The 21,067-nt window shown below is 34.4% G+C and overlaps 1 protein-coding gene across 3 annotated transcripts in view; it reads left to right on the top strand.

Moving 5' to 3' along the window:
• VPS13C (vacuolar protein sorting 13 homolog C) overlaps positions 1-21,067 on the top strand; it is a 183,204-nt gene that overhangs the window by 115,917 nt on the left and 46,220 nt on the right. For all 3 annotated transcript variants that reach the window (XR_009399065.1, XM_059372078.1, XM_059372079.1), the window contains 13 exons: positions 1,661-1,811; positions 3,874-3,983; positions 6,431-6,600; positions 8,299-8,546; positions 10,106-10,335; positions 12,041-12,133; positions 14,551-14,916; positions 15,328-15,414; positions 16,670-16,825; positions 16,997-17,261; positions 18,912-19,072; positions 20,044-20,165; positions 20,659-20,953. Coding sequence is in view for 2 of the 3 variants with exons in the window: in XM_059372078.1 (XP_059228061.1) it covers positions 1,661-1,811; positions 3,874-3,983; positions 6,431-6,600; positions 8,299-8,546; positions 10,106-10,335; positions 12,041-12,133; positions 14,551-14,916; positions 15,328-15,414; positions 16,670-16,825; positions 16,997-17,261; positions 18,912-19,072; positions 20,044-20,165; positions 20,659-20,953 (2,454 nt within the window). In the remaining variant the exon portion in view is untranslated. The remainder of the gene's footprint in view (positions 1-1,660; positions 1,812-3,873; positions 3,984-6,430; positions 6,601-8,298; positions 8,547-10,105; positions 10,336-12,040; positions 12,134-14,550; positions 14,917-15,327; positions 15,415-16,669; positions 16,826-16,996; positions 17,262-18,911; positions 19,073-20,043; positions 20,166-20,658; positions 20,954-21,067) is intronic.

The raw sequence follows: 21,067 nt of genomic DNA, 5'->3' as shown, positions 1-21,067 counted from the left end.
GAGGCAGGTAGAGAGAGAGAGAGGGAAGCAGGCTCCCTGCTGAGCAGAGAACCCGATGTGGGACTCGATCCCAGGACCCTGAGATCATGACCTGAGCCGAAGGCAGCGGCTTAACCCACTGAGCCACCCAGGCGCCCCAGCTTCACAGTTCTTAAACAACTATGGGGCCATCTCCCAAATTGTCCTTCAGACTTACTAAAGGGTCAGCCTAAGTATTTGATTCAGTTCTTTTCAATCGCAGTAAAGCTGAGAAGGTGGTGAAGTTAGCTCCTTTTCAGGCAGTTGTAATATCTTGGTTGATATCACACTTGGGAATGAATATACAAGAAAGTTCTAGGGAGTTAAAGTGACATCTGTTCTCCTAGGACTGGGGCTTGGGGTAAAGAAGAAATCCTTGGTCATTATCTCATGCTAAAATATTTCCCTGTTTTCGTTTAGGCTGGGAATCAGGCAGTTTTCTGTCGATATGGGTCTAATTTGGGGAACAGTGCAGGGTTTATTGGATCTCAGGACTCTGAAACCACAACCTGAATCGAAATCAAGAGTTGGATGCTCAAGCAACAGAGCCACTCAGGTGGTTCATATTTCTCTTTTAAAGATTGAGAATCCGTGGGCCACCTGGGTGGCTCAGTGGGTTAAGCCTCTGCCTTCCACTCAGGTCATGATCTCAGGGTCCTGGGATCAAAACCCGCATCAGGCTCTCTGCTCAGCACAGAGCCTGCTTCCCCCTCTCTCTCTGCCTGCCTCTCTGCCTACTTGTGATCTCTCTCTCTCTCTCTGTCTAAATGAATGAATCCATCCATTAATCAATTAATCAATTGAGAAATCTGAGTTAAGGAGGCTAAGAAACTTGGCTGAGCCTGAAAGTGGCAGTGTTGATACAGAGCTGCCTGATTCAAAAGCTGTTGATCTACCTCCCTCCCTCTCCTCTTTCCATCCTTTCTATCTTTCTCTATCTCTTTTCTCTTCTTTTTTCTTGTCACATATCCCCTTTTATAAAGGTAAAAGATGAATTAGATGTTCCTTTCCTGCTCTATACTTTGGTTTTAAAAAATTAGTCGTAGATGTATTAGTTACTCTTCTAAGTGACATTACTCTTGATTATTCTTAGGTATGTCCAGATATATGTGTGTGTATATATATATATATATTTATACATACATACATACACACACACACACACACACACACACGGAATAAGAGCTGCATTGCAAGAGAGAATCTTTTTACTTCTTGGTGGGGGTTAGAAACTGAACAGCTCTCTTCTTGTACTGAGTTTTGATGGAAGTGAAGTGGAGTTGCTGCTGGGCCAGAAGAGAGAGGCAGGGAGAGAGAGGCAGAGTGGAGATGAGGAGATAGGGAGAGTGGAGAGAAACACAGGCCCAGGAACATCAAGAAATATAGAAACAGACAAGGCAAAAAGAGTGATGATGGATGCAGGGCCTTGGGCGTGGGTTCAGACAGAAGTATGTCTACACACATGAGGAGTGTCTCATAGTATATAAGATGAAATAGCTCTCTCCTGTATTTACTGCCCCATCTCCTTTTTTGTTGTTGTTCAGATGGACATTGAATTTGAGGAACTGTAAATTAAACCATGAATATGATATTCTGTGTTTTTATTCCTTTATATTAACAACAACTTATTATTGCTTTCTAGGTTGCTCTCAGTGAAGATGACTTAACAGTTTTAATGAAAATTTTGCTGGAAAATCTTGGAGAAGCTTCTTCACAGCCAAGCCCTACACAGTCTACCCAAGAGGCTGTAAGAGTAAGAAAAGATGTTCTAGGTGGGCCCGACCACCTAAAAGGTACAAATTGATGAAAATTTTTGCTTTGATCATGGAGAAAAATTAATGTTAATGCCATATTTATGTTTAGTGGTCTTTTTAGTTGTCTAGTATAGTGTGGTATGAACTGATTCAGTATTGTAGTGTTTACTGTGGAAAATTGGCTGGTACAGGGTCTGGGGCTGCCTGGAGCTCCCAAGGAAAGGAGGTATGCTCATTGTCTTCTGTAAGGGGAGAGGCCACCTTTTGTCTGCAGAATGCATGTTTGCCCTTTACTTGTAAAACATGAATTTGTTGAATTCAAGAGCCACCGAGGTGGTAGACCTTGAGAAATAGCAAAGTAGGCATGCAGGATAGTAAGGTCCCCCAAAAATAGAGAGAAAAGAATCTTGGCATCCTACTCAGATGGCAGGCCCATATTGAAGCTGTATAAAAACAACTTTGCTTATCTGGCTTTATCAGTGAATGATGTAGTCACATATATAAGGGAATGTTCCAGATTATTAGAATGGAATCTTTTACAAGCACTGAGCCTTTTAAATTCAGTCATTTTAAAAAGATAACTTTTATAAAGTAAACGTATCCTTCTTGCTCAGAACAGTCATGTAAAACACACTTCTACTGTTTTTTCATCATTTAAAGTCATTGACGTGAACATCATATGTTTTATTAGACTTGTAAATATTCGGTTAAAATTTCCATGTCTGGCAAGAGGTGAAGTACCCCTTGTCCTTCTTAATAAATGTCCCCAGACTGCTCTGCTTTTATAATGCTCAGATTATCAGCTAATGCTTCAGAAAGTAATAGATAAAACTGCCAGTTAATAATACCATTAATATTGCTTCTCCTATAGTTGGGCCCAGTGTGTTTTGTGTTTTTATGTGTTTGTCACAAAATAAATGACTAGAGCAGTGTGCGCAAAAGGTTTTGTTAGAGGTGGATAGTAATGAGTGCTATATGAGCTCAGTGAGCCCAGCATCTTCTCCCAAGATTGGGTTTATGCTACAGTATGGATAAATGCTAGATAAGCAGGCTGTTGCTCTGGTTAGACAAGAACTATGTACAGATGAATAAAAATAGCAGGCAGGCTTTATGTGATTAATGATCTCATTATGTTCAACTGAGGTCAATTTGTGTATCTGGTTCTGGCTATATGGTTAATGTGATCCTTGGGAGAACTTGTGAATTCAGATGAAAGCAGCAGACAGTGAAAATTGGAATGTGAATTACTTTCAGGAAAAGTGAAGGAAAAAAACCCTAGTGTTTTCCAATTTGGAAATGCTTCTGCCTTTATGTGGTTAAAGTTATGCAATGTTTGCTCTTCCAGCATCTTGTAAGAGCACTTCCCTATAAATGATCAAAGAATAGAAGGAATCCCCAAAAGAGATGATAAAATGACTTTGTAAGAGTGGTCAAAAGCAGTATCTATTCTTAATCCTGTGGTCTAAAAGGTTTTTGCCCATTAATGAGGAAATGGACAAAATTACTTCTTGAAATCTCTTTTACCTCAGAATTCCAAAAGCTCCCTGCCCCATGTTGTATTTGAGCTCTCTTTGACTCTGCTATTGAATTATATTCTGTTCTTATCAAGGTAATGAGTTGGGTGGTATAGGTAATTAAATATAGTGAGAATTGCACTATGAGGTTGCACAGAGGTTACACAGATAGTGAGAATTGCACAGAGGTTACTGTCTAGTTGTCTGTTCAAGGACAAAGTATTTTATTTTTCTGTGCTCCCAACTTCATAATTTCTTGACACTGGCTCATAACCATTTAAGTTAAATGCTTTATTAATTGTAAACTGTGATGAGCAGTCTCACTCTGTGGGACTTTTTAAAAAATGTTGTCTTGATACTGTATAAGATCCCTTCTTTTTGTTCTTTAAAAAATGTAGATGGCCTGCCCTCATCATTCTGCCCGTACTAAACATATAGAATAAATCATGGCTATTTTAATTCATTGTCTTGTAATATGGTTTAAAGAATCCTAGAAAGTATGATACATATTTAGCTTTTTAAATAAGTATAAAATACCGTACCTTCTTAAAGCTTTTTAATTTTCATACTTATGTTTGAACCATCAGAACAAGATTTGCCAGACTCAAAGCTTCCTATGGACCAAAGTGTCACTCTCCAATTTGACTTTCACTTTGAGTCTCTTTCGATTGTCCTTTATAATAATGATATCAACCAGGTATGTACTAAATGTCTTTATTTAGAAAAAACCTTTAGCTCTTGATATTTACTTTCAGAATACTGGCAGTTTTTGATTTGACTATTTAAAAAATCAATGTCTATTAAATTCTATTTGGCCTATAGAATATACATTACTCTTGCTATATCTTCACTTTGTTAGTATTTCTAATCTTACTCAGCTAAGGAAAAAGTTTTTACTTCTTTCCAAGTAACATCAGCACTGAAACCACTTAGATCATCGCTAGTAGAGAAATTTTATATGTGAGATTTTATATGTAAGTAATTAATTACATGTGTAATTTGATGTAATTAATGTACCAGTGGTATTTTAGAAGTTATTTTTTGTTGTGTAGACAGTATCTTCAATAAATATTTTTGTTAGCTTAGTTGTCATAATACTCATAATAAATACATCATATGATAATAACAATAATCTGCATTGGTTATATCTGTAGTTAATATTTGTTATCTTATATTTTATACTGTTTTCTCAAAGTTACACAATATTCATGTATTATTCCTGTTGTGCCTTAAGCTAGTATCTGCCATTTTATGTAACGAAGAACTTTTATTTCTAATGTTTATTGTTATGAAAAGAACAGAAAATGGCCAAATGGAAAATGAATGGTTAAATGTATTCTTTATTTCACTCAAGGTACCGTCATTCTACTGGTTTCCCAGCCTTAGAATGTTGGTATCTTTTTTTACTTCTTCTTTGTTGATCTTCATTCATACACTGAGTACACTGAATACAGTACACTGATTATTGTCATTTTTTCTTTGTTCTTTCCTGTCACTTCTCACTGCTGACTTATGTGAAACTTCTTCGTTCACCCTACTGCAATGGCTTCCATGTTTATTGCTCTTTTTCCTTTTATCCATACTAGACATTGACACAAGTTCATTTTCCTAAATGAATCTCATGTAACCATTTACAACTTCCAGTTTTACTAAAAACCATTCAGTATTATGTTATCTGAATTTTATCATGTTAAAAAAAATTCAGTGGGTCAAATTTGTTTACATCTGGAACTATATATTGTGATCAAAAGTTGTGTCACAGGTCATTTCTATTAATAATTATAGACCCAAAGTTTGTGAATTATTTACATTTTAAAAAATTACATTCTAAATTTGCCAATAATAATGTCAATAATGCCTGACCCATTGATGTACTGTCTGCATGCAGTGTGGCAGATGTAGAGTTAGAACCAGCGTGCCAGGAATGGCACATCACCAATACCCCTTCCATCAGTGCCATCGTCTAGACTGAGCAGTTATAACTGAGAGTCTTTACTTCCTGGAAGAGTTTTTTGTTGGTTGGTTTTGTTGTTGTTTTTTTCTTTTTTGAGGGGGTTTGTTTTTTTAAACTCTGGGCATACAGACTTTACCTACAGAATTTGGAGATTATATGTTACAGTTAAATAAAGGTTGAGTTCCTTTTTCGTGTAAATGAAAATTTAAATCTTTGGTTCAAGATTTGAGACCTCAATTAGGTCCCTATATTTTCAGCCCTCATTCCCTACCATTCTTCTTTTTTTTTTAGTTTTTATTTGAATTTTAGTTAGTTAGCATGTAGTGTAATATTGGTTTCAGGAGTAGAATTTAGTCATTTACACTTACATATCCTACCATTCTTTAACTAGAATATTCAAGCCTATGTAGCTTGTACCTTGTCCCCTCAGAACATCTTTGAACTGTTCAGTCATGTTTTTTATCCCCATCTAGAATTTGTTCTACTTTCTCTCAGCCAATCTGATCTCACCCAGTCTCTGAGGCTTAATTCACTTCTCACCTTCATGAATTTTTCTCAGCCCGCAGTGATATCTTTGACTCTCTGAGCTTTTGCTATTTGGATTCTTTACCTAATCACTTAATATTCTTTGTGTCATATGGGAAATTAAATATGAATAAATAAATGATCACATGTCAGCCTTTGATCTTTGATCAGTTCCAACTTAAAGCATCTCCTTATGATGTTTCTTGTAATGTATTTCTATTTTCTATATTTGTTAGGGTGTAAGCTCACTGAGCTCACCTACTATATCTTGTTCTTCTCATAAACCATATAGTTCCTATCACAGTTTTTTTTTTTTTACAGAAGAGCTCATTAAATATTTATGTTAGACTGTTTAATAAAAATATTTCCTGATTATTTTTATTTACATTAAACTGTGAGATAAATTTTAATATATTATAATATATTATAATATATTATATTTAATAATATATTAATCATTATTGAATACGTACAAACACACATATATTTTTTGTATGTACCTATACACTCACACACACATTAATCCATTTTCTTCTTATTTTAACTCCCATACTTCTAAATTTTGTTTCATTGATTTGCCTTTTGTCTGAATTAAGAAATATGTTTAAAAGTAATTACAAACTATTTAAAAATAATTGATTCTTTTGCTTGAAAATATGCCACAGGAATCCAAACTTTCATTTCACAACGACAATTTCCGGCTTGGTGAACTCAGACTACATCTTATGGCCTCTGTAGGGAAGATGTTTAAGGATGGCTCAATGAATGTCAGCCTTAAACTTAAGACATGCACCCTTGATGATCTCAGAGAAGGCATTGAGCGAGCAACATCAAGGTTTGTCATCTCTGAATTTGCTGTGCATTGTGTAAGGTTGATATTGCACCTTGCATTGTTACCAGGCATTGATTGCTAGGCTTGGGATTATCAAAAGAGGTCTTTGGTCATACTTCAGTTTGAAGTGCATCGAGAAGTAGTGCTGATACCAGATTCAACTGCTTTGAAGTTTGAATTAAAGGGACATTTACTAATAAAATGGGGTACTGTCTTAATAGCAGGAACTAAGAGAATGTAAAGAATTTTAATAATGAAGTCCACATGGTTGGTTTGTTGGTAATATATTTTTCTAAATTATCCTTAGTAGGCAGGATTTTTTTTTAAATGTCTGAAAGTTTTAGATCTTTGTCTTATTTATTTTGTCTATATATATGTATATGTGTGTGTGTATATACATATATATATATTTTTTTAAGATTTATTTATTTATTTATTTGAGAGAGAGCATGAGCACAAATGGGGTAGGGAGCAGAGGGAGAAGCAACTCCCCACTGAGCAGGGAGCCGGATGCAGGGCTCGATTCCAGGACTCTGAGAGCATGACCTGAGCTGAGGGCAGATGCTTAACTGACTAAGCCACCCGGGCACCTCTGTTTTGTCTATATATTTTAAAACAATGTTCTAGCCTCTCCTTTGGCTCAGGTCATGATCTCAGGGTCCTGGGGTTGAGCCCCGTATCAAGCTATCTGCTCAATGGGGAGCCTGCTTCCCCCTCTCTCTCTGCCTGTCTCTCTGCCTGACCTCTGTCGGTCAAATAAATAAATAAAATCTCTAAAAAAATTTTTTTAAAACAGTGTTCTGAAATTTCTTTCAAAGTTTTACTACAAATGGAATCCCTAGTATTTTCACCTTACAACCCAGTTTTAAAACATTAGCTTATATCAACCTTCAATATAGTGGGAAATAATGTAACTTTAATAGTCTAATTATATTTTTATTCCTCTCTCAAATAATGAAACATAATACTCTTGTCCTTGATATTCTTTGGAGAAAAACTATGGTCCTCCCTAAACTGGGACTCCATTGAATACATACTGGATACTTCTGAGCCCTTTGTTTTTCCTAGAGCTGAATAAATGAGAAAAGAGTGCTGTTATGCAACCAGCTTTTCTAGTTTGCAAATTTTATGTTTGGGGTGGCTGTCCACTGTTGTGTAGACAAGAATGATGAAGGCCATCCTCTGTTTGGAAACCTGCTCTTCCTAGCAGGTTTGTGCATTGCAGCCACTTGATAAACACTGGCTTCCTAGCATTGCAGCTACTTGCAAACACTGGCTGATTTGAACTGGATTGAATACTTTTGGATTCAAATTATATAGAATATTTGGAGAAAATTTTGTTCAGGGAGGTTTTACTTTGTAAAATAATATAAAGAGGTTATCCTTTAAATTTTGTGAAACCACATTAATACGTTTTGTTAATTGTCAAAATTCCTTTCAATAGTCATTCATTTATTTTTCTGATGTTGCATTATAATTATAAAATATTCTGTAAAAGACTAATAACATGAATCTTGCTGTGGAGATTAGGAGACTATGTCTTGGTTGCTTATTAGCTAATTAGACTCTGGTTAACGGTGACTTGTTTTCTATTCAGATTAAAAACTCAAAGGTGAAAGAAAGATTAAGATGTTTAGGCAATTTTTTCATCTTTTAAATTATTCTTGCAGGAAATAAATAATGAATGTGTATATTTTTTAGAATGATTGATAAAAAGAATGACCAAGATGACAACAGTTCTATGATTGATATAAGTTACAACCAAAGCAAGACTGGAAGTCACGTTGATGCTGTTCTTGACAAGCTATACGTATGTGCCAGTGTGGAGTTTCTGATGACAGTAGCAGATTTCTTTATCAAAGCTGTGTCTCAGAATCCAGAAAATATGGCAAAAGAAGCACAGATTCCACTACGACAGACGGCCACAGCAAAAATCAAGATGGAGAAAGGTTAGCAGAATTTACCTGTCATAGATGACAACTTGTCATATGTTTTAACAAAGATTACAAATAAGAAAAAGGATGAATGGACAATTTAAGAAACTAAAATTGTTCTTTCCAATTTAAATGTATTCTTTGGAAAAACTTTAGTAAGCATAAATTTTTAGGAGAGGTAAAGTAGAAATATATTTTGGATTAAAGGCTAGGAAACCTCTGCTCTGATTCCAGCTCTGCCATTAACATTTCTTTACTTAGGGGCGCCTGGGTGGCTCAGTGGTTTAAGCCTCTGCCTTACAGCTTAGGTCATGATCTCAGGGTCCTGGCGTCGAGCCCCACATCGGGCTCTCTGCTCAACGGGGAGCCTGCTTCCCCCTCTCTCTCTGCCTGCCTCTCTGCCTACTTGTGATCTCTCTCTGTCTATCAAATAAATAAATAAAAGTCTTTAAAAAAAAAAATTACTTACCCAAAAATTGAGGGAGTTAATCTGGGTCTTTGGCTGGCAGCAATCTTTTTTTTTTTTAATTTATTTATTTGACAGAGAGAGAGAGAGAGAGATCACAAGTAGGCAGAGAGGCAGGCAGAGAAGAGAGGAGGAAGCAGGCTCCCTGCTGAGCAGGGAGCCCTATGCGGGACTCGATCCCAGAACCCTGAGATTACGACCAGAGCTAAAGGTAGAGGCTTTAACCCACTGAGCCACCCAGGCGCCCCGAAGAGCAATCTTTTATTCAAAAAAAAATATATGGAAGAGTTATTGCACACTGAAGAACAGTGGAACAGATAGAGGCAGAGAGTGGGGGTATTGGAGCAACCAGCATGATGCCTCTGGACAGCACTATAAACACCTTAAACTCAGTGGAGTGTTTGCACATATCTGGTCTTGATGTGCACTGAAGTCACTTCCCTGTTCAATAAATTGTTTATTCCAGAATTACCAAGTAGACCAGTTATTTTCTGTGTTAAATTATGATTCTCTAAGTTGAGGCATTTGTTTTTCTAATATATAGCTCAGTAAGACTGGAAAATGATATTTATTGGCAAGGTCAGAATTTGATTTTTCCACTTAGCTTTCCTAAACAGTAATCACATATGATATCTCTGTGTTCATACACATGTTTAATGTATTTATACCATAAATTGCAGGACACTGTGTATTTTATAGTAAAGTCAAAAGCCAGCTTTGATATGAAGAGTCTCTTATCCTCCTCCTATTTTGCCCTCCTTGTCCCTGCAACATAACCTAATACACACTTGGACATATAATGTACTCACCTTAATTCTGACAAAAACAAGTTCAAAACAAGATTATTCTTTTTGGTCAAAGTGGAAATGATCTTCTTATGACCGAAATCAGATTGCATTATCCCACAAAATCAGCATTTGTTAATGATCATTTATCACTAGTATTAATCAACTATTAATATTGTTAATTCTGCCACATCTATTATAGCAAGATATTAGAAAGAGCTTAGTGACTTATACACACCATATACTCAATATATTGAGTATACAAAATATTTACAAGATATATTTTACTACAACTTTTTTGGTTCCTTTTTCTTTTTCTTCAGATGACTCTGTAAGACCAAACATGACTTTAAAGGCCAAGATCACAGATCCAGAAGTGGTGTTTGTTGCCAATCTGACAAAGGCTGATGCTCCTGCTCTGACAGCCTCATTCCAGTGTAACCTCTCTCTGTCAACATCCAAACTTGAACAGATGATGGAAGCTTCTGTGAGAGATCTGAAAGTCCTTGCTTGCCCTTTTCTCAGAGAAAAAAGAGGAAGAAACATTACCACAGTAAGAATTAGCTTATTCTAAGCTTCACTTGAGAATGGCAGAAATAGTGGATTTATAGAATCCTAGAAAATGAGAGTTCTATAAGACTTGAGAGATTATTTACTACAAACCTGAGGTTTTACAGATATAGATTTTGAGTTCTAAAGATGTTAAATGGCTGCTAATGACAGAACTGGGAACTACCTTTAGACTCCTTTTCATTGTGCCATCTTTTGTTGAGCAATATTTGAATTTTAGTACAAATCAACATTCCTTTTCAGCTGTTTCTTATGTTTACCACAGTATATCCAATGAATGAATGAATGAATGCATGAAGGATTATTAAAATCTTTAAGCTTAGAGTGAAAATTCAATGGGAGTCATGTGACTAAAAGAGATTGTGTTTTGTTGTATTAAAAGTTAACTTCAGTTATGTGTTCACATTATTGTTGAAAGATATGATTTTAATTAACTTAATTGCCAACCAGTAATTTTTAAATATTAAATTGAGGAGTTAACCTTAAAGAGGATTGTCCTATGACTCATTGCAGTGTTATTTTAAATTAAAATTTGTGGGCAAAGTGGCTTACATAAAGAAATCCAATGCTAGGCTTAGTCTGTACTTTATCATGAAGTGTTCTTTAGCATTTGGTATATCACAGAAAGCTCATCCTAATTTTTTTTAAATGGAAGTTATGCAACACTAATTCCCTCATTCAATTCAGGTGCAAGGTCCGTTTATTTTCTTAATGATCTATGAATATAAATATAAGCTTTATAGTTTTAATACATCATTGGGTTTGAAGATTTGAAATTTGTTCTTATAAGAACCTTACATGAATGAAATCATCATAATACGAAGAGGCAAAAAAAAATAGTAAGTAGCCAAAAAATTTAGAAAAATGTATTATAGAGGTGTGCGGTAGGCAGTTAACTGATGATAAATATAATTTGTAATGTCATGTTTCTGGACTTTTGGTGTTGATGACACTTACCAAATTTTAAATGTGAAATTTATTGCTATTTAAATTTCATTTAAAATATTTACTTTTATATCTGATTTTATACTTTCAATTATTCTATTAAAAGAGAACAGAATAATTTTTCATCCAAAAAAAGCAAAAAAAAAAAAAATCTTAGACGATATTCGAGACTGACCTCTTCTTGATCATATGGAAATTATTCATTACCTCTCTTACCACAGTCTTTTTTTAAGGTGTGACCAGGACTCCTTATTTAAAATAAGTTTCAGGTGATTTAGTGGTCATAAAAATTACAATGAAAAAGCAGTTTAATTTCCTCATATACTTCTTTGTGAATGTAAGACTTTAACATAATCTTTACTTCATTTTTATAGATATTTTAAATGTTTTACAGAGGGCATCACTTAAAAGATATTTTAGTGATACGAAACATTTTAAACTTCTATTAAATGAAACATCTTAAACTTCTATTAAGTGTGCATCATTACTTGAGAATTTGGCATAGAGGAATTGATCAGAACTGCTTAAGGTCTTTTTATAATGTTCACAGATTTGGCGTAGTTTAGAAGAGCCCTCAAAAGAAATTCTCAGCTAGTTTAACTTACCATTTGCTTTTAGTAGTAGGTTACAGTTAAAGATAAAGTAAGTAAAGTAAGACATATTCTTGTGTGTATTTTATGTGTGTGTGTGTGTGTGTGTGTGTGTATTAGTAAGGAAATATGAATTTCATTTATTTGTTCTAGGTCTTACAGCCCTGTTCTTTGTTTATGGAAAAATGTATGTGGGCCTCAGGAAAACAAAATATTAGTATTACGGTTGAAGAATTTATAATTAAGGTTAGTGCCTATCATGTTTTTGGGTAAAAATTCTTATTTTTCTAACAATATCTTTTGATCTCTCATGTAACTATAGCATTATTCTAGTCACATCACATATTCAAACAGTAAATACCACTAACATTAAAATACATTTTTCTTTAAAGCAAATGTTTATTTCTATCTTTTTAAAAAGTACTTTTAGGGATGCCTGGGTGGCTCAGTGGGTTAAAGCCTCTGCCTTTGGCTCAGGTCATGATCCCAGAGTCCTGGGATTGAGCCCCACATCAGGCTCTCTGCTTGGCAGAGAGAGAGCCTGCTTCCTCCTCTCTCTCTGCCTGCCTCTCTGCCTACTTGTGATCTCTGTCTGTCAAATAAAGAAATAAAAAATCTTAAAAAAAAATAAAAAGTACTTTTAAATATCTACAAATGATCAGAATAGTTTTTATCTATTTACATGTGTATATGTTGAGGAGATTAGGTTTGGGGAACAACAGAGATAGGGTAGAAAGAGAAGGGAAGGAGGGATGGTAAAATGAAGTTGCTATTATTTGTCATAAGTTACTTTTAGGCTTTTATTTGAGGCATAATTTGAATTTAATAATTATGTAATTAAATGTTTTGTCTTAGAAAATATTTATAATGACAGATATATGCTAGAAATAAGTTATTAGGATTTGCTTTTTTAAAATCTCTTACATTGGAAATATTGAAAAAAACTTCTCTTCTCCAATGGCATTTGTATTGTTTAAGTATGACCTCATGATTGGTTAGAAATGGAACTTATAGAATACTTTCAAAATCTATTTCTCTCTCTGTTCAAAGGACACAAAATTGAGGTTCTGATAGTAGCCTATAAAATAGCCAATAGTGATTAAAACAAGGCTCAAACTAATGTCATTTGAATTACCATGCTAAACAATATTTTAAAGTACCAGGTAGTTTTAGATTGTATTTTGTTAGAAGATTTACTTTTTTAAAAACTTAAAGCAGTAAATGGGGGGTGGAGTTCTTTAATTTGCAGGCACTTCATCTAAGACAATAGATAAGGTACTGGGTGAATTATCTTTCATTTTCTTTGTTTATTCAGCTAACATGTTTTGAGCTCTTACTGTGAATGAAAAATGTTCTATACAAGGCATTGGGAATACATAGTCCCTATCTTCAAAACACTTAATAACCTATGTAAGAGAAAGAAGTAAATCAGTGAGTCCAGCTTTCAGAGCTAGAGGCATGTACAAAGTACTGTTCGGAACACAGGCGAGGGGCCTTTAACTCAGACCAGGACATCAGGGCAAGCTGCCTTGAAGTGGGGCTACTTTAATCAAGTTTTGAAAATCTGATGAAGGTTAGATGGAAAGGGAAGACGAGCGTTATCAAGTCAGAAACGACAATATGCACAAAAGCAGAGGTATGAAAAACCCTTTATAGGCTTAGAAGGGGTGATCTCACATGGCGGGAGAGAAGGCTGTGGTACAGTTACTAAGATTGAGAACCCTAATTATAGGTGATATTAATAAGGCAAGGACAAAAAAGGGACTTAGTTGACAGGTAAGTTTGGGAAGAGGTACATACCAAATCCTTCTTTTGGTAATGTAATCGTATCTTTTTAGTATATTAAACAAGTAGAGGTTGTGAGAACTGAACTATATAGGAATCCACTTATTTAACCCAGTATTACTCACACTTTGGGAAACCCTTGCTAGCTAATTGATTAGGCATCAGATCACAAAAGCCTTTGTGTCCTAAGCTAAAGAGAAATTTGAACTTTATCCTTAAAGTTACAGGAAGCTGAAAATGTTAGGCATAGGCATGCCCAGGTTTGGGTTTTAGAAAAATAATGCTGGTGGACGTGTAGAGGGTGGGCCATGAGGATGCTGACTGGACCTAGAAGACATCAGTGTAGAGCTAAAGCACAGTGAGAGGAATGAGGAGACAAGCAAAGATACTAAATGAAGATAATAAGAGGTAGAATTTGCAGATATTAGGCTAAGTGTAAGGGTATTCTTGGTGATTCATAGGCTTTTTGTTTCAGTAAAACAAATGAAAACCATGTATGTATACTTAGATGGGGATCATACACTTTGGCTTAGTTAATGCAGCTATTTGAAAAATGAAAAATTCAGTTACACTTCTACATTTTTCTGTTCACATAACACTGTTTTACTCTGAATGGATCAATTTAACTTCACCCGTTTTGACAGTTGATGTATAACAGTAATTACTTAATTCCAGAGTAGCCTGGGCAGAAATCATTGTTATGAGGTTTGTTAATTTGACATATGATTTTGTGTATTCCCTTTTGTTTTCCTTGGGTATGAATGTAATATATTTAATATTTACTTATTTTTAATTCATTTTTAAATTTTTCTGTTATATATTCTTCTCATCTGGGAAATAATTTATTCTTAAAATTTTTTCGCTTTCTTTTTTTAAAGATTTCACCCATAATTCTGAATACTGTGATAACAATCATGGCTGCTATGTCTCCAAAGACAAAAGAAGATGAATCCAAAGATACATCTAAGGAAACAGAAAATCTTTGGGGTGTCAAATCTATTAGTGATTATAACTCTTGGTTTCTTGGTGTTGACATGGCAACAGAAATAACAGAAAATTTCAAAGACATTCAACATCCATCAATAGAGGAAAATTGTGCTGTTGTTGTAGAGTCGGTTCAAGTTACCTTAGAATGTGGCCTTGGGCATCGAACTGTACCTTTATTACTGGCAGAGTCTAAGTTTTCGGGAAATATTAAAAATTGGACTTCCCTAATGGCTGCTACTGCTGACATGACATTAGAGGTATGACCACATCATTTAGTGTTTCCAAAGTCAGTTCCTCAAAAGTACAATTGCAGAATTAAGACATGAGCTTATTTTGTTTGTGCATGGCCACAATAAATCTATATATGAGTATATATATGAGTATATATATGAGTTAGAATGTATCATACATTCTAACATTTAACTTGATGCGTAGTATTATTTAGTTCATCATTATTTTTAAAAGATTTTCTTGTTAATTTGTTTATGGCAGTAAAGGAAGAAAGAAAAGGAAAGTGCACCCTATTTATAGATATTCTTTATGTCTTTAGGTGTGTTGTTAAAATGATGATTGACATGTAATACTAGTTACATAATATTTTTTCCTACTGGTTATAGAAATATGTGATTAAGTTGAAAGACTGTTATTGTAATTCTGTGCCTTTCCAGGTTCACTATTACAATGAGACCCATGCTGTTTGGGAGCCATTGATTGAGAGAGTGGAAGGGAAGAGACAATGGAATTTGAGGCTTGATGTAAGGAAACCATAAAATATCTTTATGTTGAATGGCACTAAGGGAAATCATATTTTTTAGTTCAGTGATTCTCAAGATGTTGTCTAGGATTCTGGAGGCCCTTTCAGAGAGTTCCAGGGATCAGAACTATTTTCATAATAATATTCAGGCATTACATATCATTCTTATTCTCAATCTCTCATAAGTATACAATGGAATTTTCCAGAGACAGTATGCTATTGCAACAGAATGGATACTGAGGCAAAAATGAAAATCCACCTGTCTTTTCTTAAGGCAGACACTAAAGAGATTTGTGAATGCCCCTCTTTTTACTATTAAAGATAACTTTAATAGTTACCTTTCATTAAAAATATTATTCAACATAAAATTATTATTTTTAAATGAATATTTCAAGTTTCCTCAGTTTCAGTTTCTAGTAGAGTTCATGTGATAGATATAATTGATATAAATGAAGCTCTTTGAGATCCTCCTTGGTTTTAGATAACAAAAAATTTGAGAAAACTTGAATTCTAGTTCATGATTTTTTTGTGTATTATCTCTTTATGGTATTTTTTGAGAGCACTTCAGAATCCTAGATACCAAAGCACATTTTTCTAGACTAAAAAGATCATGAGTTGTATACCCTTAACAGATTATCACAACTCAACTCTGGGGTAGCCTGACTGAAGTGTGAGGCACTGAAATCAGCTCATCAGATTCTTATTTTAAAGATGAGAAGTCACCTAATCTGTGTCCCAGGTTCCTCTCAGTGAAGTAGTAATATTTCTGACTTCCGGGTCTCTGACACAGACAGGCTAACAAATAATTTTTTATAAGGCTTTTCAGCCCTATTAGTACAAAAACTATGATGGAATTTGATGGCTGGTTGAAAGCTTATCATATTATTTATATGTGATAACAGTAAAAAGTAGAAGGAATTCCATATTACCTCCAAAAAGGATCAGTTTAGACTTTAGGATCATCTTAGAATCCTCATTAGCACTTGCTCTGAGGAATGCACAAGAGACAAAATCATAGCTGACTTTGAGTGTGTTTGTGACACAATTTTAAACATTGCCCCATGCCCTGATTATACACCAAAAGATTGCTGATCTGTGATAAATCTAAGTGAAGAACTGATTATTTTTGAAAATGAAACCTTTGAGGAGTTTTAATACAAAGTGACCAGTTCAGGAGAATTTAACTCTTTGAGAGTTTTTAAAATTTATTATGAATTAACTAGTAACTTAAATGTGTTATTTATTTATCATCATAGGTAAAGAAGAATCCAGTCCAGGATAGAAGTTTAATGCCAGGAGATGATTTTATTTTTCTTCCTGAGCCACAAACAGCAGTTCATATTTCTTCAGGAGATACGATGAATATAACAATATCCAAAAGTTGCCTAAATGTTTTCAACAATTTAGCCAAAGTATGTTTGGTTTGTGCTTGTAATCTTTCAAATGGGATTTTAAATTGAGACATGTATGGATTATTAATGTTTGCCATCAAAATTAATTTCTTAAAAATGTATAGGCTTGTTTAATTTTGGAAAAAAATTGCATTTTGCAAAATTTTATTATGATGTTATGTTCCTTTTCAGGGTTTTTCAGAGGGCACTGCTTCTACTTTTGACTACTCTTTAAAAGATAGAGCTCCTTTTACAGTGAAAAATGCTGTAGGTGTTCCCATTAAGGTGCAACCCAATCATAATCTTAGAGTAATAGGCTCCGTTGAGAAAAGTGGTGTTTATGATGTTGATGCTGGTCAGAATTTGGAATTGGAATATGCTAGCATGGAACCTTCACGTCAAGGAAAATTATCTATATTGAGCCGTCAAGAAAGCTCCTTCTTCACTCTAACCTTTGGTATGCTGTATTTATTTTATTTTAAGGGTATATTTGGAATTGTAGGTGTGGGACTCATTTTTTATAAAATATGAAGAAATTGCTGCAGATACTATGAGAAACAACATTTCTAAAGGATTGAACCAAATAGTTGATAAACTCTTATCTCCTTTTCTTCCTCTAAACTTGAGAAAATTAAATTTGATTAAGAATTACCTTAGAGGATCACCTGGAGGGCTCCGTCTCTTAAGTGTCTGCCTTTGGGTCAGGCCATACTCCGGGGTTCTGGGATGGAGCCCCATGTCAGGCTCCCTGCTTACCAGGGAGTCTGCTTCTCCTTCTCCCCCTCTGCCCCACCCCCTTTGTACTAGCTCTTGCTCTCTCTCTTACATTGTCTCTCTGTCTCTCTCATGCATTCTCAAATAAATAACAATCTTCTAAAAGTTTTAAAAAATAAAAATAATTACCTTAGAGCATGATCTCTGGGTTGTGGGATTGAGCCCGCGTCCAGTTGGGCACTCAGCTTAGAGTCTTCTTGAGATGCTTTCTCTCCTTCTGCCTCTGCCCGCACTAACACACATCCAACTTGCTTTTGTAATAGTCTTCATTTTAAATGTCTGATTAAACATATCCGTGTGTACATACTCTCTCTAAAATAAATCTTTTTAAAAAAAATTTACCTTAGAAAATCAGATTATTTCTGTGCCCTTAATACAATATGTAGTGTGCTTCAAAAAGAATGTGTGTTCAATGAGGAGAGAAAAATTAACTGTATTCAGAAGTCCTAAAATATTGACAGTAATGATCACCATTGCAAAAAAAAAAAAAAAAAAAAAAAAGTCATTGATAAAAATTAAAAAAAAAAAAAAAAAAAAAAAGATGTCATTGCTATATACTTGAAAGAATAAAGAACAACCTGGATTTTTTGTTTATTTGTTTTAATACATTTTTTAAAGTTTTTATTTTAGTTCTAATTAGTTAACATACAGGGTAATACTAGTTTCAGGTATACAGTATAGTGATTCAGCATTTCCATATACTGATACTCATCACAACAAGTGCAGTCCTTAATCCCCATCATCTGTTTCAACCATCCCCCCACCGCTTTTCCAGCTAGTAACCATGTTTGTTCTCTAGGGTTAAGAGTCTGTTTCTTGTTTTTGTTTGTTTGTTTGTTTTTAAGATTTATTTATTTTGAGAGAGAGAGGGAGAGTGTGTGTGTACAGGAGAGGGGAAACGGGGGGCGGGGGTAAGGAGGGGCAGAGATAGAGAGAGAGAGAATCCCAGGCCACCTCCCTGCTGAGGATGGAGCCTGAGGCAGGGCTCAATCCCAGTTCTCCTGGCAGAGTGGAAATCAAGAGTCAGGTGCTTAACTGAGTCACCCAGCTGCCCCTATTTCTTGGTTTTAATACAACTTAAAACCCCAAAAGAAACTCTTCTGGGTCAAAAAATTTTACACCTAATTTCTTCTTCTTCTTTTTTTAAATTTTAGTTTCTTTAGTTTCCTTTCTTTGTTAGTTCCTATGTCTTAAAAAAGCATTTTGTGTAGTCATCAGTTTTGGTCATAAAGAAGAATGCTCTTGTCATTATTTTAAGTTACTGAAAAGTACTCTGTCTTAGAGAAATATAGGTAAATTACTTGGAATGCTTCTCACTTGTGCTCTGCCTTAGTACCTCATGGATATACAGAAGTTGCAAAAGTTCCTGTTGCCAAATCCGGCAGGCGACTGTATAATGTACGGAATCCCAATGCCAGTCATTCTGACTCAGTCTTGGTACAGATTGATGCAACCGAAGGGAGTAAAGTAATTACCCTTCGCTCTCCTCTGCAGGTAATGCATTAAAGTTAATTGTGTCCCTCCTAGTAAAATAAGAAGTATTTAATCATTTAGCTGGATATAGGAAAGTAGTAAGACATTAGGTCACTACTGATTATTGCAAAATAAATTATAGAACTGGCTGCTATTTCTAATCCAACTTGCTTTTGTAATAGTCTTCATATTAAATGTCTGATTAAACAGTCTTGTTACTTGAAAGCTCATTTTTGTTGTGGTCTAGGTTTAAAATTAATGAAAGTTTTTGTCTATTTAAAGATTTAGAAATGGGAGTATTAATAATTTTAGCTGGTTGTCAAATAGGATAATGTTCCATTCTCTTTGTATATCACTTGGGACAGTATTTTTCAAGTATGTGTGAAAGAATATTGGAATGATCTCCCCAGAAAAAAAATTTTAGTATCTTAATCTTTTCTACCTTTAAGGCTTTATCCATTTTTCTTTTGTGCATTATTACGGGTTCATTATATGGTCATCAAAAGAACATTTCTTTCTACTTAGAACATCAGATAAAAAATGAAAGGTTGCCATTTTTGGCAATAGTTAGCTCTCAGTTTGCTCTTAGCTCTAGCCTGTATGCCATTATAGTTAAGAAAAGAGAGTTGTAGTACTTTTCCTCATATTTCCTTTGCTATCATTCCTGTTTTCAGATGGTGCCTTGAAAAAATGATGAAATGGGGAAAATATTATGGCTGAACTCTTCAAAATTAGTATTTATTATACACTAACAATGAACACAGAAGGTAGAGCATATGAATATACTAGAAATTTTAAACTGCCACTTAAACATCAAGTTTCTCATATGTAGTATTTAAATATCTCCAAATTTTTCAATTGTCCATAAAAATACCTTCTTTAATATTGGGTTTGAAACTTTTTAGATCTGAAAGTAACTGTGTGCGGCTCACATTTTTCTCTCAAGCATCTATATCTTTTTAAACAACTTGTATGTCTTTTTTATCTCACAGATTAAAAACCATTTCTCTATTGCATTCATCATCTATAAATCTGTTAAGAATGTTAAGCTATTGGAGCGCATTGGAGTAGTCAGACCTGAAGAGGAGTTCCATGTTCCTTTAGACTCATATAGGTACATACTTCTTTGAATATACTAAGTTTTAAAAGGTTCATAATACATATTTTTAATTCTATGAATTGGGATCTATGTTCTAGAAAAAAAGAACCTTATATTTTCACTAAAGATATGTAAAAGCCAGTTTTAAGACATATATAATAGATTTACTCAATCATTGAATTTACCAGATGAAAATTTCTAATTGTATATTCAATGTTTTAGAATTTTCTGAAATCTGTCTTTATGAGATTGCCTTTATATTTGAAATGACTATTCTTTCTGACTGGTGATTGTTTGTGGATATTTTTTTCCCCAGAAAGTTCCTCCTGGGTTAGCTATATGACTTTGGGCAAGTTTCTTAACCTTTCATAGCCTTATTTTTCTCATCTGTAAAAATTGGAATCATAGTACTTACTTATAAGTGTTACCAAGAAGATTTAATGCGATTTTCTTTCCTTAAGTTTTTGATTAAAAACTTTTATCCCCACTCTGTCTTCTCTTCCCTTAGGTGTCAGTTATTTATTCAGCCTGCTGGTATCTTAGAGAATCAGTACAAAGAATCCACTACTTATATTTCTTGGAAGGAAGAACTTCACAGGAGCAGGGAAGTCAGATGCATGCTGCAGTGTCCATCAGTCGAAGTCAACTTCTTACCTCTCATTGTCAATACAGTTGCTCTGCCTGATGAATTAAGCTATATATGTACCCATGAGGAAGACTGGGATCCAGCTTATATTATTCATCTTTATCCTACCCTCACTTTGCGGAACCTTCTCCCATATTCTCTAAGATACTTACTTGAAGTATGTCTCTTATATTTTGTTTGACCTTTATTATTGCAGAGTGAATTCTAGTTTTTTTTTTTACTGTGTTTTTAGTTGAGTATTTTCCATAGTGTACTTGTAATGCTTTAATAT

This window comes from Mustela nigripes, chromosome 13 (assembly GCF_022355385.1).
Source record: "Mustela nigripes isolate SB6536 chromosome 13, MUSNIG.SB6536, whole genome shotgun sequence".
NCBI classification, from domain to species: domain Eukaryota; kingdom Metazoa; phylum Chordata; class Mammalia; order Carnivora; family Mustelidae; genus Mustela; species Mustela nigripes.
The sequence above is the reverse complement of the archived record's forward strand: the minus strand, read 5'-3'. Positions and strand labels throughout refer to the sequence as shown.